Source organism: Phasianus colchicus, chromosome 21, assembly GCF_987193195.1.
Source record: "Phasianus colchicus chromosome 21, bPhaCol1.hap1.1, whole genome shotgun sequence".
Lineage (NCBI taxonomy): Eukaryota > Metazoa > Chordata > Aves > Galliformes > Phasianidae > Phasianus > Phasianus colchicus.
Genome location: NC_143456.1, coordinates 5,833,256 through 5,852,198, shown reverse-complemented (window position 1 = coordinate 5,852,198; position 18,943 = coordinate 5,833,256). Strand labels below are relative to the sequence as shown.

At 44.5% G+C, this 18,943-nt stretch overlaps 1 protein-coding gene across 3 annotated transcripts; it reads right to left on the bottom strand.

The window, feature by feature from the left end:
• Window positions 1-3,914: 3,914 nt before the first annotated feature.
• Window positions 3,915-18,798, bottom strand: TMEM248 (transmembrane protein 248). 3 transcript variants are annotated; one of them, XM_031591746.2, is made up of 7 exons: window positions 18,578-18,798; window positions 11,361-11,535; window positions 10,446-10,731; window positions 8,960-9,110; window positions 7,988-8,171; window positions 7,395-7,538; window positions 3,915-6,647 (listed from the first exon to the last, which is right to left on the bottom strand). In XM_031591746.2, the coding sequence occupies exons 2-7, from the start codon at window positions 11,517-11,519 to the stop codon at window positions 6,627-6,629; spliced, it is 945 nt and encodes a 314-aa protein (XP_031447606.1). In that variant the 5' UTR covers window positions 11,520-11,535; window positions 18,578-18,798; the 3' UTR covers window positions 3,915-6,626. The 3 variants fall into 3 exon arrangements, with proteins under 3 accessions (XP_031447606.1, XP_031447605.1, XP_031447607.1); XM_031591745.2 differs by lacking the exon at window positions 18,578-18,798 and adding an exon at window positions 18,096-18,383; XM_031591747.2 differs by lacking the exon at window positions 18,578-18,798 and adding an exon at window positions 15,240-15,313.
• Between the last annotated feature and the right edge of the window lie 145 nt (window positions 18,799-18,943).

The following is an 18,943-nucleotide window of genomic DNA, read 5'->3' as shown; positions in this document are numbered from 1 at the left end:
CGCCCCCGCGGGAGGTTCGCAGTTCGTCCCGCGGCCCTGCGAGCTCCAAAAAAGCTCCTTGCAGAAGCTACGGCCATCTAAATTAAACTCAGTTCCCCCCATTGCTGGGTTTTTGTCCGCTGAGCCCGGTCTCGCTAGGGATCGCCTCGCAAAGCATCCCCTTCAAGCTGCTCCCTCCCTTCCCAAGGCTTAACAAACACAAACAAGCTTTCAGGCTCAAAGACAAGTGCTCAGCTTTGCTTTAAGCCGAGCTCTCAGCCTATAGAAGCCACCTCCCGAATTACTTTTGAGATCCAGCTTTGCCACCCCATACAAACATCCAAACGAGGACGTGCCCACTGCCCAGCACACCACAACCACCGTTATTAAGACTTGCCTGGGAGGAATCCAGCAGCTCGAGCTCCTTTCCCAAGCACTTCTCACACTGCACCCACACCAACTTACTGCCTCTCCCCCCTATTAAAACCCGCAGCACAATCATCACCTCCCCCCGCGCAGCTGAGCTGCAATCAGAGGCGATCAGCAGCTCCTGTGGCACACAGACGATGCAACCCGGCCTCAGCTGCTCTGCAAAAGGCAACAGAAGATACCAGAATTCAGCTCTAGGATAAAAATCCTCCCGTTGGTGTTGAGGTGCTGTGAGTGCTGCTGGATGAGCTCTAAGTGGCCGCATCCAAGTGTGAAGGTCACAAAATTACTCTCCTTACCCACTTAGGCCAGCTAGGTAGTAATTTGGTTTATATGGGGCTCTGGGGTCAATAGGGAAAAAGAATCTCATGGGTTTATCAACGTTTTGCACTCTGTCACCTTGCCTGAGCTGCTTTAAGGTTCTCTCCCTCTTCTCCAGATTGGTTGCACGCTAGGAGCAGACTGAGCATCTCCATGGTGTGTTGTGCTAAGCATAGAAAGGACACTGCCAGCCTCCTCACTGCAAAGCCCCTTCTGTTCTACGTTGGAGGTCAGAAGATCTTTGCCAGTCAATGCAATGTATTGGAAAATACCTTCGTAATGTCTACAAAAGGTCCGTGGATTTGAGATCTTACATTGTTACTTACCTCATTAAGGTGCATGAATCACAGAGCAAGCAGCAAATGGCAGAGATAATGCAAGGAAGTCTATGCTCACGTCCTCAAGTTTAAACATGATGTAAAGAGACATCTTTAAAGGATGAATGGGGAATATTGATTCTGCTGGGAAGCCCCACAGGTTAGGAAACCTCCACCAAGGTCACAGCACTTCAAAATCCCTGTATAAAGGAGAAAACTGAGACACAGAAACACAAAGCAAGTTGCCCAAGTCACCTAGCAAGGCAGAGCAAGGAATCAAGAGTGCTGATGGGCAGGAACGCTGCCTGCATCAGTGCTGAACAAAGATCCAAATCCAGCAACTCTGCACCCTGGCTTTCAGCATTTCTGCCATTTTATTTAGCTGAACTTTTTTCAACACAGCACAAACGGGCACCTCAAGGTCAGTGCCCCACATCTGAGAGGTTGGCAAAGGCTCACAGAAAGACTGCTCAAGTGAGCAGAGGCCACAAAGAAACCTTTGTCCACACAAATCCTCATGGATCTTCCAGGAGGACGTTGGTGAGCTCAAATATCAAGTTTTGAAGTCATTGAGCAAAACGGTTAAAGGCAGACAGACCCAAAAGGGTTTAACACATCTGTGAGGCTTTCTGCTTCTTGCTACAGATGTCTCCCTCCACCAGGCAGTTCAGCACTAGCAGCATTTTTATTAAGGTTGGATGGCAGAGAAAAACTTGCAATCTACATTTCAGCAGCTGCCAGCACACTTATTCATGTTAACTCCTGCACAATGTTTCCTTGAAACCCTCTCTTTCAAAAAGGCAGTGACAGAAATCTGCTTGCAGGACGAAGGCGCTGCTTCAAGACAGATGCTGCTCCTCATTTCCAGCAATACTTCCACATAATACCAAAATATTTGGCACAAAACATCTGATTAAAGAACTGCCATCGCTGCTGGCAGATGGTGCTTCTCAGCCCAGTCTGCTAACGTTGGATGTAATCTGATTGCAAACACTGTGCATGCAATTTTTCCAGCTCAACAACCTTTACATAATTTTTCATTTTAGTTTGTTAACCAACATTGCTGTTATGAAGTAAACAGCCCGATTACAGTGCTATCAAATGAATCCTTTCTGCTCACCCCACCCTTCCAGCTTTGGGAAACGTCCTGTTGCACATTAGCCCAGCAGCCAGGTTTTCTCCCATTGCACCACCTGCATAAAACATCCCTCGGGCTGCTCGTGCTACGAGGAGCCAGGAGAGGGTCCTGAGAGAACTCAGCTTCATGCTTTGGCACTATATGACAGCAAGACTTTCCCTACGTAAGAGGTTTGTCAAGTATCCCCAGCAGCCTTTGCTCTAAAAGAAAAACAAAGGATTAAATCATAGAACGGTTGGAGTTGGAAGGGACCCCCAAAGGCCATCTGGTCCCACTGCCTGCAGCGCACAGGGACACCCACAGCTCCATCAGTGCTCACAGCCTGGTCAGCCTGACCTTGGCTGTCTTTATTTCTTGTTTTTCTTGGGAATTCACAGCTGATCCTCCTCACTATGCAGTAATAGCTCTAGAAAAAGGACGTTCTTCAAGGAAGCTACATGTCTACAGAGCTTGTTGAACATATGCGTGCATTTCCCAACCAGAGGCTGTGTGAGTTATGAAGGAGGGTTTGTTTAACAGGAAACAAACACAGACATGTGCTAGTGTCTCTCTTCCTCACCGCTGACAGACTGAGTGCAGCAGAGGCCAAGAGGATTGCTTTGCTAACTCATAGTGATGGATGAACTCAGAGACCATGCTGGCACAGGGCATTCATGCTCTGGACAGATATTTCAGAACTAGTCAGACTTCCTACAGCCAGACCAAAGGGATTTGTCACAGCTATTCTCTTCAATTCACTTTTTCCCTCCCCTATTAATTCTCAGAGTTTCTCTCCCCAGCAAAAACTCTAAAACAACTTTACAGCTTTGCTTTTAAACAATGCTCCCATTTGTCACAGGATTTGAATAGGCCCCATCTGGAAACACCCAGAGTCAGAACACTGCGTGAATGCTTTGAACCACATCCTCCAGAGAAGGAATACAGGCTGGCCTTGTATCTGTCAAACACTCGGTGCCCAGCTTGTAACAAGCTTTGAAGGACAACCCCGAGTCTTTCTTTCCTATTCTCCAGCACTGAAAAACAAACAGGTGCAGCCCGTTCCAGCTGCACAGTAACTGGAGCTGGAATTTAACAAGTTCTATTATCTTGATTTCAACAGCCATCCACAGATGCCCTTTAACGATCCCAAGCCACCTGCAGGCATTGAGGAATGCTCAGGAACTGGTTTGGGTTCAGCTGGGTAACACAGCACCTGCAGCAAGGAGGCTGGGAAGGAGGGCCTGATAACCACCAAGGCCAGCAGGAGGCTGAGAAGAGAGCAAACAAGGCTTCATTTCTGTCTTACATTCCTTTCAGAGGACCTTAGTGCAGTGAGAAATCCACACGCTGAGGATTTTGCTGCTAAACCTAAAGAATGCTGACAACATGAAGGACAAACATTTGCTCCACCTATGTATTCAGCACAGAGACCTGTATTGTATCAATAAAGCAAGCTTAATGTACCCGTGACTGATAAGAGGGACAAAAAGACAAGTAGAGCCCCAAAAAAGCAACAGGAGAGATAAGTATGTCATAAATTCTCCATTATAGCAACTATATGGCATTATATTCCCTGCCCCACGATACATAAAAACACTCTTCATCAATTCTACATGCACTGTAAGTACAGCAACGTTTGAAATTCCAACCTATTACAAACTTCACTGCCAATTTCTCCCAAGGGTCGATGTAATGTAAATGGTTTCTGAAACCTCCATAGCAACTGGTGAGGAGAAAGAAAGACAACAGAGTAAACTTCATTGGTTTTATTCTGCAAAGCAATATGCACATCATACAAACACAAAATTAATCTAGGAGAGAAATGTCATTTCCAAATCAGCTATGAACTGTCATGCAACAAGACAAGTGAAATGTAAGAACAAAACAAAAAAGCCATCTTAACCCTACAACCACCTGCAGAGGGTTGAAAACCAAGGCTCAGATTTTCTATGTAATGCCAAAGAAAAACGCAAAAGAAAATGGCAGCTTTCTAAGAACAAGAAAACACATACAAATAGAATCAAAACTGATTCAAGTCATAGTTCAAAAGAAAAAGAAAACAACGAAAAAAAAAAAAAAGGAAAGATCAATATGATCTGAAATCTAATATTAAGTTTTTATTTTTCTGTTTGGCTGCATTTATCTTGTTTTACATCGTGCCTAGGAACAATCTGATATTCCTCAGGATTGCAGCAACCCAACCTGATGGACTCCTTCCTCCCTGCTGCAATAATGGGGCAAAGGGAAAACTAAGGCCACACAGCTCTTTAACATTTTCCCTTTTGCTTCCATTGGTCACAATCTCCAGTATTTCTCTGTATTTCCATACAGTGGGTGACAAACCACAAAGCAGGCTCTTCTCCTCACCAAATAGCAAAACCAGATTAAAAAAAAAGATATATATATATACATATGTTTCTTCCCAACAGACCAATTTGTAAATGGGACATCTGGAGGTGGATTTTTAGTTTGCTGGAAGGAGGTGGGTTTGCTTTTTTTAAAGGAGTCACCATCAGTGTTCTCTAGGTATTTCTAGAACCTGCAGCACCACCCCAATCACTTTCGTCTTCCTGCCTTTGGTCCCCACATCAACCCTCTCAGGCAACTCTCACAGTCAGCACTAAAGCAGAAGGTGGTTTGCATGGATCAGGAACAGCTCAGACAATTTCCACGAGAAGCTGTTTTTACCTTGCTGACCCATGTCAGTGAAGCAATATTAGCCCATAGCAGCATCAGGAGAAAACTGGAAGCTTCGTTTTATCCCTAGACTTCAAACTGGGCCATCTCTTGAGCTTTGCTTTAACATCACTGGAGAAAAAAATATATTAGTTACCACTGCTTAAGTAACTGAATTCTGGAATGGAAACGTTCTGATCAAAAAGTGTGACCCTTGACTGCTCTTCAGAGCATCTGAAGCAAACTTACTGAATGCTGAAGTCCTATACATACAGGCCCACAGACCAGCAGGGTACCATCCACAACAGTGTCTATTGGTAATAAACTTAGAATCTTATGCCAGCACAATGGAGACTGTAAGATTTTGACTTGAGTCGTCTTGTTTTGTGTAGTTTAGAGTGAAATTTACCAAAGGAAGAGAGAGAGAAAAAAGCCCATAAGTGTATTTTCGCAGACCTACACTACAAAGAGAAGATGAAAGGTCAATTAAGGCAACCAGTGAGATTTTAAAAGCAGTGGTGGAAATGTCTGCAGGAAAACCACAACTCCTGAAAATTAATGAGGTTACTGAATAACATGAGGGAAATAAACAGCAAAAGCCAGAACGGAAAAGAGAAAAAGACACATAATAAAGCTCCTCTGATCGAAGAATGGACACAGAGAACAGTATGAGTTTTACTGTGTGGTTTCTTTGACCTTGATCACGACAGCCCCAGTTCCCTCCTTGTCATCTTCCCCTGAGTGGACAGCATTAAATGGAGATTGGCCTAAGCTAATAAAAGTGACATTTTCCGCTGCCCTTCAGAGATGGATGGAGAGCCCCAGAGTGAGGCTTTGTAACAGAGGACGGGATTTCTTTTCCTTTCATTATTTGCACTTGCCTGAGGCTGTGCAGAGCCCCGACAGACAGCACAATGCATCTTTTTACCCAGTGTCACTTTCTAGAAAGAAGGCTGACAGAGAGCTGCTCTGCAGCATAGATGCACATTCTGGGTTTGAGGGCTGCGGATGGGAGGCCAAGCAGAAAGCTTCCCAGGCAGTCTCAGTGCTGACTGACCCTCTGGCATTCAGTGGGCCAAATGGAAAAAAAAATAATAACAGTAAGAATCAAACTTAGTTTTCAATAAGAAAGATTTTAAAATGGGACTTCACTTCTTAAGGTTTTTTTTTACTATGAATAAAAGCACAAGTTTGTCCTAAATACAGCACTATTAAAATGTGTATATGTATTTCTTTTTTCCCCCAAAAATAAACCTAAAACTGTTGATATCTTTTCTCGCAAGCAAGGAGCAAATGGAAGAAGGTATCAGGCCACACAAACACACATTTAACTCATGTAGTAGATTGGTGGCTCTGGAAATGCAGTATTATATCAAAGGTGCATACCGTTTCAAACACACTGTACATATCATTGGGCAAATAACAAAGATTTGTTGGTTTGAGACATTTGCAAAGGCATCTTAACCTGCCCAGATGCAGCTAGACAAAAATATCTTGCTCTGACTATATGTAGCCATATCACTAAACATATCTACACCAACATTCAGCTATGTCCACAGGTAAAGACTGAACGCTTCTGGCCGCACTACAATGCGGAACAAGTGCATCATCTATTCTGAATACACCTTTATAAATATGTACAAATCAATTACAGGCACTTGAAATGTCTTTGGTTGGAATAAACCAACATTGCAAGATAATGTATTCACAGAGTGTCAAGACCCATTCTGGGTTCAGCAGGCAATGATTACGGTTCTCAGTCATTCTCAGTAAGATGAGAGGATGGATTACGCTTCTGACAAAGCAACCTAAACAAAAGAAAAAGAAAACATTTTGTTAAAGTCAAATTCTTAATCTGGTAACAGTGATATTGCTCATCTCCACACAGCTGGCGTATCTGCCCTCCAGCTTTTCAAAGAACCTTGAAAGTCTAACTTGGAAAGGATCAAAGGAAGTCTGAAAATGTTTTGTGCTTCGCATAATCTGTTTAAAAACAATACAGAACAAAACTGCTTATACTATAGAACATCATTAAGATCAAAAGAAGCTAGCATTCACTTCCTACCTTACAATAAACACATTCATATTTAATCCTCCAAGCAAACGTGCAGCTCCAATGCAGTACTGAATAATGACTGTTCCATTACCTTTGTGATTGCTTCAATTCTGATTAGCAGCCACTAGAAATATGTAGTATATTTTATTCAAAAATTATATTTTATTTTCAGCCCGTTGTGGTGAAAGATAAACCCATTCAGTGCTATCTATGCAATGCTACATACAAATTAATAACATCAGAAGTGGGGTGGCAGTCATTATGGCACTGACTGAATTGCACTAATCCACCTCTGCAGGAGAGAAATCTACCTGAGGATCTACACAGCACACATCTGTATTTTGCAGCACCCTTCCTTAGTGCCCACGATGAAAAACTCCTGTCTGTTTGAAAAGAAATTAAATCTACATTTCAAGAGATAAGAACAACCAGTCTGCAGTACATACAAAAGGAGGCTTTATGTTATCAGAGTCAGTACTTTGTTATTACACAAACTCACCTTTTCAGAGCAGAATTCTGTATTGCTTTGTCTCAGTTTGCTTGGTCTGCCTTTAATAACTGCATAGCAGAACATTGTAATCACCATCACAAAAAGAAAGTAACTGGTATGCATGAGATGTAGGTTTATTAGAGAGCGATCATCCTGCATAGGGAATTAAAACCATTCACTGACAATGCACCAGTAGTTGACACTTTCTATTAAAGCAATAATTACCAAATCAGCACAGAAATTACTTCATGAATCAGCTTTCTCCCCTATACAAGGCTGGCATTATAATGAAACTGACTGTGGCACATAAAGAGCCAAAAATGCTCCTCATGTTAAAAATCTGTCCTAGAGATCTCTTCCCATATAGCAGCAGTGCTTTTTGCCAAATGACTTCAAAACTGGTTATTACAAGTTGTAAGGGCCATGGAGATAACACAAAGCGCATCACACCCACCACAGGTAAAGTCTCTGTCTCAGCCCCTGCACTACACAGTAAGCCATCACTACATCTGACTATTTTAGGACATGAACAGAATCGTATTCACTTAAACTACAGCTAAGCATCTCCTCAACATAAGATAGAAAAACATTGTGGCACTTACATCTGGAACTATAACAGTTAGTTTGGGATTTAAAGCATGATACACTTTTCCAATTGCTCCTTTGTAACACCAGAAGGGGTTATAATCCTGTGCATACTTGGTGTTAGAGTCCCTTGCTGTGGTAAAGATCTTGTACCAAAGCGTAGCATTGCTGTATGTTTCAGGAACACAATGTGGTGGCTGACTGCAGAAAAACAGACATAATTAGCACATTAATTGCCATTCTCTACATTCAGTAAGACTGAGTTACAAGACAGAGTCATGCCTAAGTCTTCGCAGCTGCATAAAACACAATTTTATTCTGGATCTCCAAAACAGCAAAAAAAAAAAACAAGGATTAGCCAAAAGAGCATATAACACCAAATGATTACTATCCTAACATTAGAATTTAACTGTATGTTGTGCCAGGAAGCCAACACCCCACAGCTTAATTAGAAAAACACTGGCTTTCATATGGCTTCGTACAGTCAAGAGAACCTGTCTGATGGTCTTCCTGAGTACACTGCATAGTGTCAGGGGTTCAGAGGAGACAAAGGGAAATGATTCTGATGAAAGGGCTGTGCTTAGTGGGTTTGGCAGCAAAGCAACATTCAGCTTCTGCTGATCTCTCAGCAGGGAAGAGGATAAGAACCTCTGAGTCAAGCCTTAGCTCTCATACCAGGCAGTGAAACTGCATTATAGGATATCTTAAATTTCACTGATTCTGTTGTTCCTACTGAAGCTTAAATCACAGGTTGCATGCTGAAAGGCAGGTATGCCTGGAGTCAAAAAATCCTCTGAAAAATCTAGTGTTGCAGAAAGACAGCAAAACCCTCCAGACTCAAGACAGGGTTCTTTCAATGGGGGAAGGAAAGCAGGCACACCATTTGCACGGTCACATCATCATCCATCAGGATGTGCCAGCCTCAGAGAAGCTGCTGAGAGGTTAATCTCCCAGCAACCAGTCTATGAAAGTGTTTAAAATCCACTTACACTGTGACAGGGAATACATTGCTGGCTGCTGTCACAGTCATGCAGGTTGTGAACACAACCTGCTCGCAGTGACCATGAAGAACACAGTCGTCTGAATTCCAGGCAGCCGGCAGCGTGAACGTAATGTTTATCTCCTCGTGGGATTCTCTGCCTTTGAGAAAAGAGAGGAGAGGAAGAAAGCTGGTTTTCAATCACAAAAGTATCTGAGCAACAACCACAAGGATAAGGGCAGTGTGCAACTGAATAAGAAGGCAACCTTAGCCTGAGTCTATACCTTTGAAGTCACCCAGCATGTCTGCTACTAACAATGCAGAAAGCAAAGAGAATGTTTAAAACCAAATAAAACCAAATAAACAAAACCCCTGCAAACAAAGAAACTGCAAAGCAAACCAACAAAACCAACCCGGGAACAGCAACAAAAGCCAACAGCTGCTGGCCTATCTAATCTCTCCTCCCCTCCAAAAGAAGTGAGGGCATCAGGCTCCTCTCAGAAATGAAAACCTCAATACTTGTAAGTGAATTCATACACGTTCAGAGAATTGTATTAGAAAGTAAAATAACATATTGTCTTTCTCCTGCTTAAGACTTTGTTGAAAATTTGCTTTTTCAGAAGTTCACATTTCTGAAAAGATGCTAACAGATACTGAACTGCAGGTTGAGCGCTGTACTCCACGTGGATATATTCATCTTCATATGGAAAATAAATCCAGGCTACTTGAAATGGAACTTGCATCTGATAGCTCATAAAGCAGTAACAAAATAACACACAATACAAGAACACAGATTTATAGCTATGACTACTGTTTCTTTCCAGATCTCTGGGGCTGAAGACACCTTCTGATATGATTATGAAATGCAACCTGGGCTAAAAGCTTACATTCACTGAGGTTCTATCATTAACAGTGTAATCTCCTGACAAAACTGTCAGAACAGCCACATAAGAGGTCTTCACACCACAGAAATTTTAAACATCTGTTGCTGTCTGCAATATTAAAATGCTGTACACACTTCTAAGAAATACTGATCTAATATCTGAAGATAAATCACTGAAGCACGCACCATTAATGCCTTTGAAACGTGACAAATATTTGAAGTTGTATCAAGACACAACTCTCCAAAGGGTCACTTGTTGAAGGTTTCGTTGCTTAGAATTTTTTGGCTTAAAAATAACCTTCCATTGTCATTAAGTTTGTCGCTTCATACCACAAAACCTCATCCTGGTAAATCTGAAGATTCTTTCCCATTCTGAATGCAGGGAAAAGTTTCTCTAGCAAAGAAAAGGGCTCCGCATAGGACTGCACTCACAACATGTCTGGTAACATACATTTTTGAAGCTAAAGATACATTATCAAAGCTGATGGTTGGAATTAGTGATCAATGGTTGGTCTAGATGATCTTAGTGGTCTTTTCAACCTTAATGATTCTTATTGATGACATTGGAAGTTTAGGATATCGTTCAAACTTACAAAAGCCAAGTCTTGCATACCTGAGAGTCCAATCTGGTGTCCAAAGATGGTGGAACTTAGATGTGTGATGTTGCGGGAATATCCGCCAAATGGTCTGAGTGGGTCCAGTGTCAAAGTGATTGTAACAGAGATGTTGATGGGACCAGAGTCCTCAAGAGTCTGTGGGGACTGCGTGGAAGACCTCGCCTGCCCGCTGGTGACTGTACTTTCTGGAGTTGTGGTGTCATTGATGAGATGCTTCAGGGTTTCATTCTCAGATATACAGAAGTCCAAATCATTGAATCTCAGGAGGAAAGTATTCCAGTCCTTAAAACAAATGCAAAGATTTAGTACAGATCAGCAAGCTAACCACAGGCTGCCCCTCCTGCAGCAGCACAGACCTTGCAACATACCACCTGGCTGCAGTTCCAAGCCACCCAATGTGAGTTACACAGCTCAGGAAGTGAGCACAGACACCCCCATGGCATCTCAACAACAGGCAAGTAGTTTATGAGCGTTTGGTGTTCAATCCCAACCACTACTTGGCTCAAGCAGCAGGAACATCCTCCTTCAAACTCCAGAAAGAAGTACTGGCTCAGTCCATTCTCACCAAGCTCAAAGTATGAGCATTTTCCAACAAGGCTTTCCTCATTATTGAACAGCAGTGCTAGATAAGATCACAAGTTTCACAAACAAGCTGACACAAGGGATTAAGGAAAAGAATGGCCCCTGGTTACTCTAAGGAAGATCCACGTCAGATGGTTCGGCCTCACCCAGAAACTAAAATAAACTATTCAAACATTCACACCAATGTCACCTTCCTACTAAAATGAGCAGGGAGTAAATCAAAGACAATATCCCATAAGACTGCGTACTTCCATAAAACGGTTCCTGAGGGAGGAAAATAGAATTCATTAGCACTGGGGATGTTTTACAAATCACTATTTGTACCATACCTCTGTCATTTCTGGTGACTTGATCTCCTTGATCTTAAAGAAATAACCCAGTGTCAGAAAAGCTATTGCCATAGCGCTTACGCTGATCATAAAGACCACGAGCGGAGGCCGGCTGCTGATGTAAACCTTCAGGTTCTCCAACAGGTTTATGTTGAACATTATTCTGATTGTTCACCTGCAAAAGAAAGAACATCACAACAGTGACTGGGGCTGTGTGCGCTACGGGGTGGGGTGATTGTGGGGTGGCATTCTGTACTAAAAATGAGATGAAATGATGTAACTCTGGTCACTGAACACAGACTGGTATGTCTCAGCTAAAACAAATCAAAACATGTTCACATGAATCAAAATACATTCAACCTCACATTCTTAGCTCCCTGGGAACAGATTTTAAGAATCGAGGACAACTCCTAGCACAGATATCGGTGATGAGCAATGAAACCAGCCACCTCTCCACTTACCCATGTAGAATATACTGTGACTCTTTAATCCCAGTAACATTCAGACTCCTCAGATGCAGGTTATAACGCAGCCCACAAATCAAACTCCACACCTCTCTGCTTCAACTGCTTTTCGAGTCTGAGCTAAAGCCTCAAAACACCTCTTTCCCCCTTATCCCTAAAGGACAGGACCTTCAAAATGGGATCGAGAAGCAGCCAGGTGTATTTTAGGATTCTGCATCAGGAATCCTGCTGTCAGAAACACCCAATGACAGAACTGGTGGGGAGAAGAGCACAGCTCTTTGAGTCACACAGCTAGGGAACTTCTGCTAGAGACTGTGAAGAAGGAGAGGACTCCAAACACGCTGAGGAAATGTACCGAATCATTACTTTTGTCCAAAATGCAATATTTTGTCTGATTTTTTTTTTCCATTTGCAGAGTTTGATTGGTAGGCTGTGTTAAATCTGTGTCAGCTTTCCTACATCCCTGCACAAAAAGCAAATGTTCAAGCATTGGAGGCAGCCCTGCAGCACTACCTCCAGAGCTGCAAGAAGGAAAGGTGAAGCAAATCTTTTGCTGTTGTCTGACAGCATGGGTTACAAAGGTTCTAACCCCAGCTAAATCATAAGGAAGATGGCTATTTCTATAGCTACAGACCGCCTGCCTCAAAATCCCCCAGGAAAAGGCAAGCTTTGAGACCACTGTCTGAAGAATTCAGCACTGAAGTGGTTAATGTTTGAGCATTCATACAGATCTGATAACCTTTAATTAAGCTGGAGACTGCTGCCTGCAGGTCTGCATGGTTCTCATTGACTCTTATCAGAAGCACATGTCACTTCCAGCCCAGCTGGAGCCTGACCAGTGGAAGGATGCAGGGGGACGAGTTTGGAGGAGAGAGAGTGAGATCTGTGCTCTGACACAGGGAGCCGAAAGAAAGCAAGAACAGGAAAATGACAAGCTTCCAAAGTTTCTTCAGATCCCACCACGTACAACAAATGCAACTTTCTTCTGTTTATTTTTGACAGCAGAAACATCGACTAAACCTGCACCATGGCTCCAGAGAAAAGATCACAAAGTGTGTAAGGCAGCCTTGAGCTGCAGAGGTAACACAGCACAGAGCCTTCCCTGTCTGCTCCCCACGCACTGCAAAGAACCCTGCTGAAACAGGGGTTCAGGGCTCACTGCACAGCACAAAGTCACAACCTGGGTTTATTTTTCACACCATCGACTGATTTTCGGCCCTTCTGCAAAGCCCTGGAAAACTGGGAGCAAGATGGACGGGGTGCTGCAAGCACCTCATCACACAAACAGCGTGTCCTGCACGGTGCAGAGAAAGCAGAGAAAAGAAGGGAAAGAAGGAAAGGTGAGAGGTGATGACAAGCACGCTTACCAGGACTGCTGTCCTCATCCAGGAGCAGCAGCAGCTCCACCAGAGAAGCCTTGGAGGTGGCACAGAGGGGCAGGGAGTGCTGCTGCTGGGAGGATCCATGCTGGGCTGCTCAGCACGTCCTGCCTCCCATCCTCCTGCTGGCAGCCCATCTCCTACAAAGCCATCATTAACCCCCCCAGCACCCCATCTAAAAGCACAGTGGGATGGAAATAGACCAGATAAACCAAAAGCAAGCTTGTATTCAGTGTTCCCTCCTGGATTTCCTTGGGAAAATAACACCACAGATGCAAGCTTTATTACAGCCGTTAATCAAAGCTGAACGTCACTCAGAGCACACACAGTGCTGTGATCCCCTTTTAAAGGGGCTTCCAACTGTTCCATTAGGGTTCTTGTTTTAACAGAGGGTCTAAACTCGGCCATAAAAGCCAATGTGCTGAAAAGCACGCACACAAAAATATTGGGGCTAATATTTTTACGTAACAGATCACCAGCTTTACAGTGCCGGGTGCCTAATGTGCTTCCACAAGTCAGCAGCTTTGCAAGCAATTAGAAAAAGCTGTAAGCTGAACTGTAATGTGCCTTTGGAGAGAAAAGGGAACAACTGTGGATTTTAATACCCGAGCTGCCACGAAAACAGCAATTGGACACAGCTCATGCAAAGCAGAATTACAAGCAGCATCGCCACGCTGCTGCCCAGAGAAACAATTTTTAGGAAAATAATGTTTGAACAGCATTAATTACCAATGAATTTGTGCAAGAGATCAGAGCAGAAAAGCCAAAATGTGTGCTCCTACAGCAGCTCTGGGTTTGGGTAATGGTCCATACACTGATGCTGTTCCCTTCTGCTGAGCCTGGTTAGGAACGCAGAGCGGCTGCGCCTCTCCTCGGAGCTCACAGCTTCCCCTGTGTAAATGAATAACCTGAAGGATGCCATTGAAACTTCCATTTCTCTTTCACACAGTTAAGAAAAGAAACGGAATGCTATTACCTCCTGGCAGGTCAGGCAAACAAGATCACATTTCACTTTTAGCTGAATGAATAAGTAATTGAAAGAGAGGTCTGAAGCGCTGCTGCCGGCTGCTCTCCCTCTGGTTCTGCAGTTTAGGGCACTTTTCCACCAGGACAGCTCAGGGGTTAACACAGCAACCTCAGGAAAGCAGCACAAGCAATTGCTCCTGGTTTGTATTTAAAAGGGTATGGAGAAAAGGTGATGGCTGATACAGATCCATGAGTTTTTCCAAGAGTAAATTACAAATAAGGGAAATCTTGATGTCTATCGCAAAGACCAAAAAGTGAATGAAGTAAATCACAGCAGAAGGGTAAAAAATCACTTTTTGGGGGTTCGTATCAAAGGAGCCCAACTCATAACAACAGAACCTCATGTTGTATTAATACAGCTATTAGAGGACTAAAACTGCCACTGCCAAAAGAAAAAAAAAGATGAATTTCAAAGTGATGAAAGTAAACACATGACACAACTTTTTCACGTCTCTTGCCACGATGTTGCCTAACATCTTTTGTACAGGCAGCTTTGAATCAACTCATTTCCTTCAAGATATTTTCCCTTCTACGTGTTCTACGTCTGCCCATCTCCCTGCACTTAAAAGCACATCACCCCCACTCTGCAGTTCATTTTTATGAAATTAATTATGTTCTTCAAGATGCACCACTACCAGCACCACTCTGGGCATTGGAGGTAGGTCACCTCAGGGTTAACCACCCTGATCCAAAGTGATGTTCTGTGCCAGAAAAACCCTCCAGCACAAATCAGCTGAGCTGTGATTGCCCATGAGTGACACACAAACAAAGACACAGTGCTGATCTCATACCAAAGCACTTCTCATTTCAGAAGAGTAAACAGCAGCGGGCACCAAAATTATCTTGGATTTAATTTGGCTTCCTTCTCTTCAAACAAAATGGAATGTCTAGCACCTAAAACACTAAACGTCGTGAGATAAATATTTTCTTTTTTCAATCACAACATTTCCAAACACGTGCAGCTGGCAAAAAACAGAGAGCTTTCCCACTTATGTCATAGGAGGACTTACTTTTCATAGAACCACTGAGGCTGGAAGATCATCAAGTCCAAAATCCAACCCTTCACCATTTTCCATACTGATGACTATGGAAGAATAAAATAAAGGAGGTTCTTCAGTTCATCTTTTAGGAACCATATGGAGACACCGTGGGGTGAAACTGCTCAGCCTGCCGACATCTGTGCCTTGGGACTGAGGAATCCACCCGAACACAGTGCTTTCCCCAATGGCTGATTCTCCTTCCCTCCTTCAGCCTCAGAGGAAATGCCATTGGTCTTCTCTGGGAGTTGGACTAGATGACCATCAAGGGCCCCCCTTCCAACTCAAACAACTGCATGACTCTTCAGCCAGGGAAATACTAACAGCAAGGCAGGCTTACCAAGGACAGGAGAAGAGATCACATCCCCTGGTATCCTTCCACCACTGTAAGCACAACCACCCCGAGCCCTGCAGGCTCACGGCAACCTCTGCTTGTTCTCAGACCTATTCCATCCCATAAAGATCTTTCCTGATAAAGGAACATTTTCCCAGGAAGGAGGAAGCACACAGCACTGCCATGGAAATGGCCAGCTGAGGAAGCACAGACCAAAGATGCTGCACGATGCTGAGTGACCACGAGAGCCTTATTGCTGAAAAGGAGATTATTTCCTGATATTGCTGTGGTAACGGGGTCATTCCACAAGCAGATTATTAAGAGAAGCGTGAGAGCCCTGGGACTCAACAGAGCCAAACCATTCATACTCGCACCAAGTGTATTTTTCCACCTCTTGAAATGCGTTTTGAAGCCTAATTAAACATTTCAACATCCTCAAGAGCTACAGAACCAGCAGACATCTCAGCTCCACCCGTAAAACAAAGGCAGAGGAGGGAAGTGATCTGATCATTAGAGTCAATCTGAAGGCTCAAATAAATACTGAATTTCATAAGCCCAAGTTCCTGTGCGTAACTTCTGTCAAAGGCAGAAAACAGAATAAAGGCAGAAGGGTTAAAAAACAAAAAGGAACGGTTATCTACAAACTTTTACTCATCCAAACAGCTGTAAAGTAAAAAGTAAACCCAACTTCTGCCTGAAAACAGCCATTTTGCTGCCAAAGTGCAGAACACAGCCCCGTCTGCCAACAATCTGAGCAACGGGAAGAGTGTGTTTTCATATGCAAGAGTTCTGGCTTGGGCATCTCTTAAACCTTCCAACTGTTAGAAGCCAAGTGATGACTTACGGCATGACTTATAGTCTGGATCACACAGACTGCAGCAGAACAGCAGGATAACATAAAACAGCATAGAACTTCAAAGTCCTCGCATCTAAAATTTAGATGTTACAAATTATATATCACAGAATCATTAAGGTTGGAACGAGCAATAAGATCATCTAGCCCAACCATCAGCCCAGCTCCTACATATGACAGCCTAGGAGTGGAAAGCAAAAGGCCAATGATTCATTTGTATAGGATCTGCTCAATAGAAGCAGTTGTTATAAATTTCCATTAGAAAGCAAATTTTGTGTACCGTACTGATGGCAGCCAAAAAAAACCACAGTTCACAGAAAGGCTCTGCTCAGGAAGCAACGAAAATCTCAGTGACATTTTAATACACACTGGTTTAGCAACCAGTGTACGCAGGTTAATGGTTGACTTCATTAAGGCTACATATTAAGGAATGAGGTACAGTAAGAATACCCAAAAAAGCTTCTTCAGACAGTTTGTAACGAGAACTGTAATGAGACAGAGAGCAGACAGGTATGCAGCCTGAATCCCAAGAATGACGACTGAGGAAATGGTGTTAGTGGAAATAAATAACAAAGTACAGCTCTGCATGGGGACAGAGGATAACACCGACTGCTAAGAAGGGCAGAAGCAAAGCCAGCAGCCACAGCGAGGGAAAAGAGTGCAAATATGGCAAAAAAAGGACTGAAACAAGTAGGCAACAGCTGATAGCTGTATCAAATATCACAGCTGGGTTAGAAACGTTGTGTTGGTATCCACACCTGGCCCAAACAAACATAACTGTAGTTTGCTTAACCCAAACCAGCCCGAATACGGTTGTCGTTCTATAGACGGATAACCAACAAAGCCTGTCAGCCAGGGCACAGCTTTCCATACACAAAAGAGGGGAGTTCTGACATCTGGGAAGCAGTTTTATTCTCCAAAAATAAAACTCCTAATAGTGGCATGGGGAAATCTGGGAAAAAGCAACAAACTGATGGTTTTCATCCATTAATGCTTCGTTTGGGGCTCATTTGGTAAAACAGGATCGTGTCTAAGAAAAGTTAAACTGTCAGGCAGTGCTCACTGGGAAAGGGAGCTGCACCCTTGGCTATGAGCTCTGCCCTGAGACAATGCAGTCCCAGCCCCTGCCCACATGAAGGACACCTGGTTATGCAGTTGCTGCCCTGCTCCCCACCTCTGACGGCACAGAGTCAATCCTGTGCTGCTGTTTCAATTCTTATCTTTCAAGTGGAAAAGAATCACGTTCCTCTGTGCAGAGCCACTCCTCGAATCGCGGGAAGCAACAGAGCTGCAGAGGCCTTAATCCTCTTTGGGAGGAGTGAACTCTGGGGTCAGAGAGCACTCAGTTTCTGGGCAGGACTCACAATTCTCTTATCTCCACTCGGCTGCTGGCAGTGCGGCCCCCCATTGTGCAGGTGCTGCAGGTGGGTGTGTGGCACAGGGTGAACCCACAGCCACCCCACGCTCCCAACCTGGCACCGGCACATCCGACACCCGTTTACTCAGAACACCAACATTTATTAAACCGAGTTAATGACTGACCAGGCTTTAACACCATTCGCATTTCAGGACACGCTACGCATCGTCAAACGTCCCTCAAGTACAAACGAGGATGCAGAAAGCAGCATTTAGGGATTCATACCCAGAGCCACGGGGTTGTTTCACAGGAATGTGGGCAGAGAAAAGCAGATAAGGGAGGGCAGAGGTAACTTCAGGGCATCTCCGGAGGAAGGCAGAGCCTTGAAGCGCAAGGGAAGAGGAGGCAGGGAGCCCTGGGCTCTGCTCGTTCCTTTGTCAGGCTGAAGCGTTCCCATGGTGCACAGTTCTGTGCTTATGATGCACGGCTCGGTCCGAACTTTGGACACCCAGCAGCCGTACCGCACGGGAAATATTATTTTTAAAACGGGATAAAACCTTCAGATAGAGATTAGAGTAAAAAGAGAACGCGATAAGGAAACAGGAAGAAAAAAAAAATAATAATAAAGGGAAAAAAAAAAAAAAAAAAAGACAAAACAGCAAAAGAATCGCTACTCGGAAACGGAAATATCCACAGAGTCCCGTAGGGAAGGCCCGCTGCGATCCCACGGCCCGTCCGACCCCCCGGCCCGTCCCAGCCCGCCTTACCGGCGCCCGAAGGGGGAAGATGCCGCCGGGCCGGGCGGGTGGAGGCCCGGAGGCGGCGGCGGGGCTCAGGGGCGGCGGGCCGGGCTCTGCAGCATCCTCCTGCCCTGCCCTGCCCTGCCGGGGGGCTGCGGGGCGGGGAGGGCCGCTCCCGTCCGTCGCCGCGGCGCGGACAGCCGGACAGCCGGACAGCCGCCTCCTCCGCCTCCTCCTCCCTCTGCCGCCGCCGCTTCCGGGGACGCAGCCGTCACCTCTCACCCCGGCCGGCCCCAACGACGGCGGCGCGGGGAGGACAAAATTGTGGCGGCGGCGTGCGGCCCTCAGCCTCAGCGCGGGCGGAGCCACCGCACAGCGCCCGGCGTGGCGTCG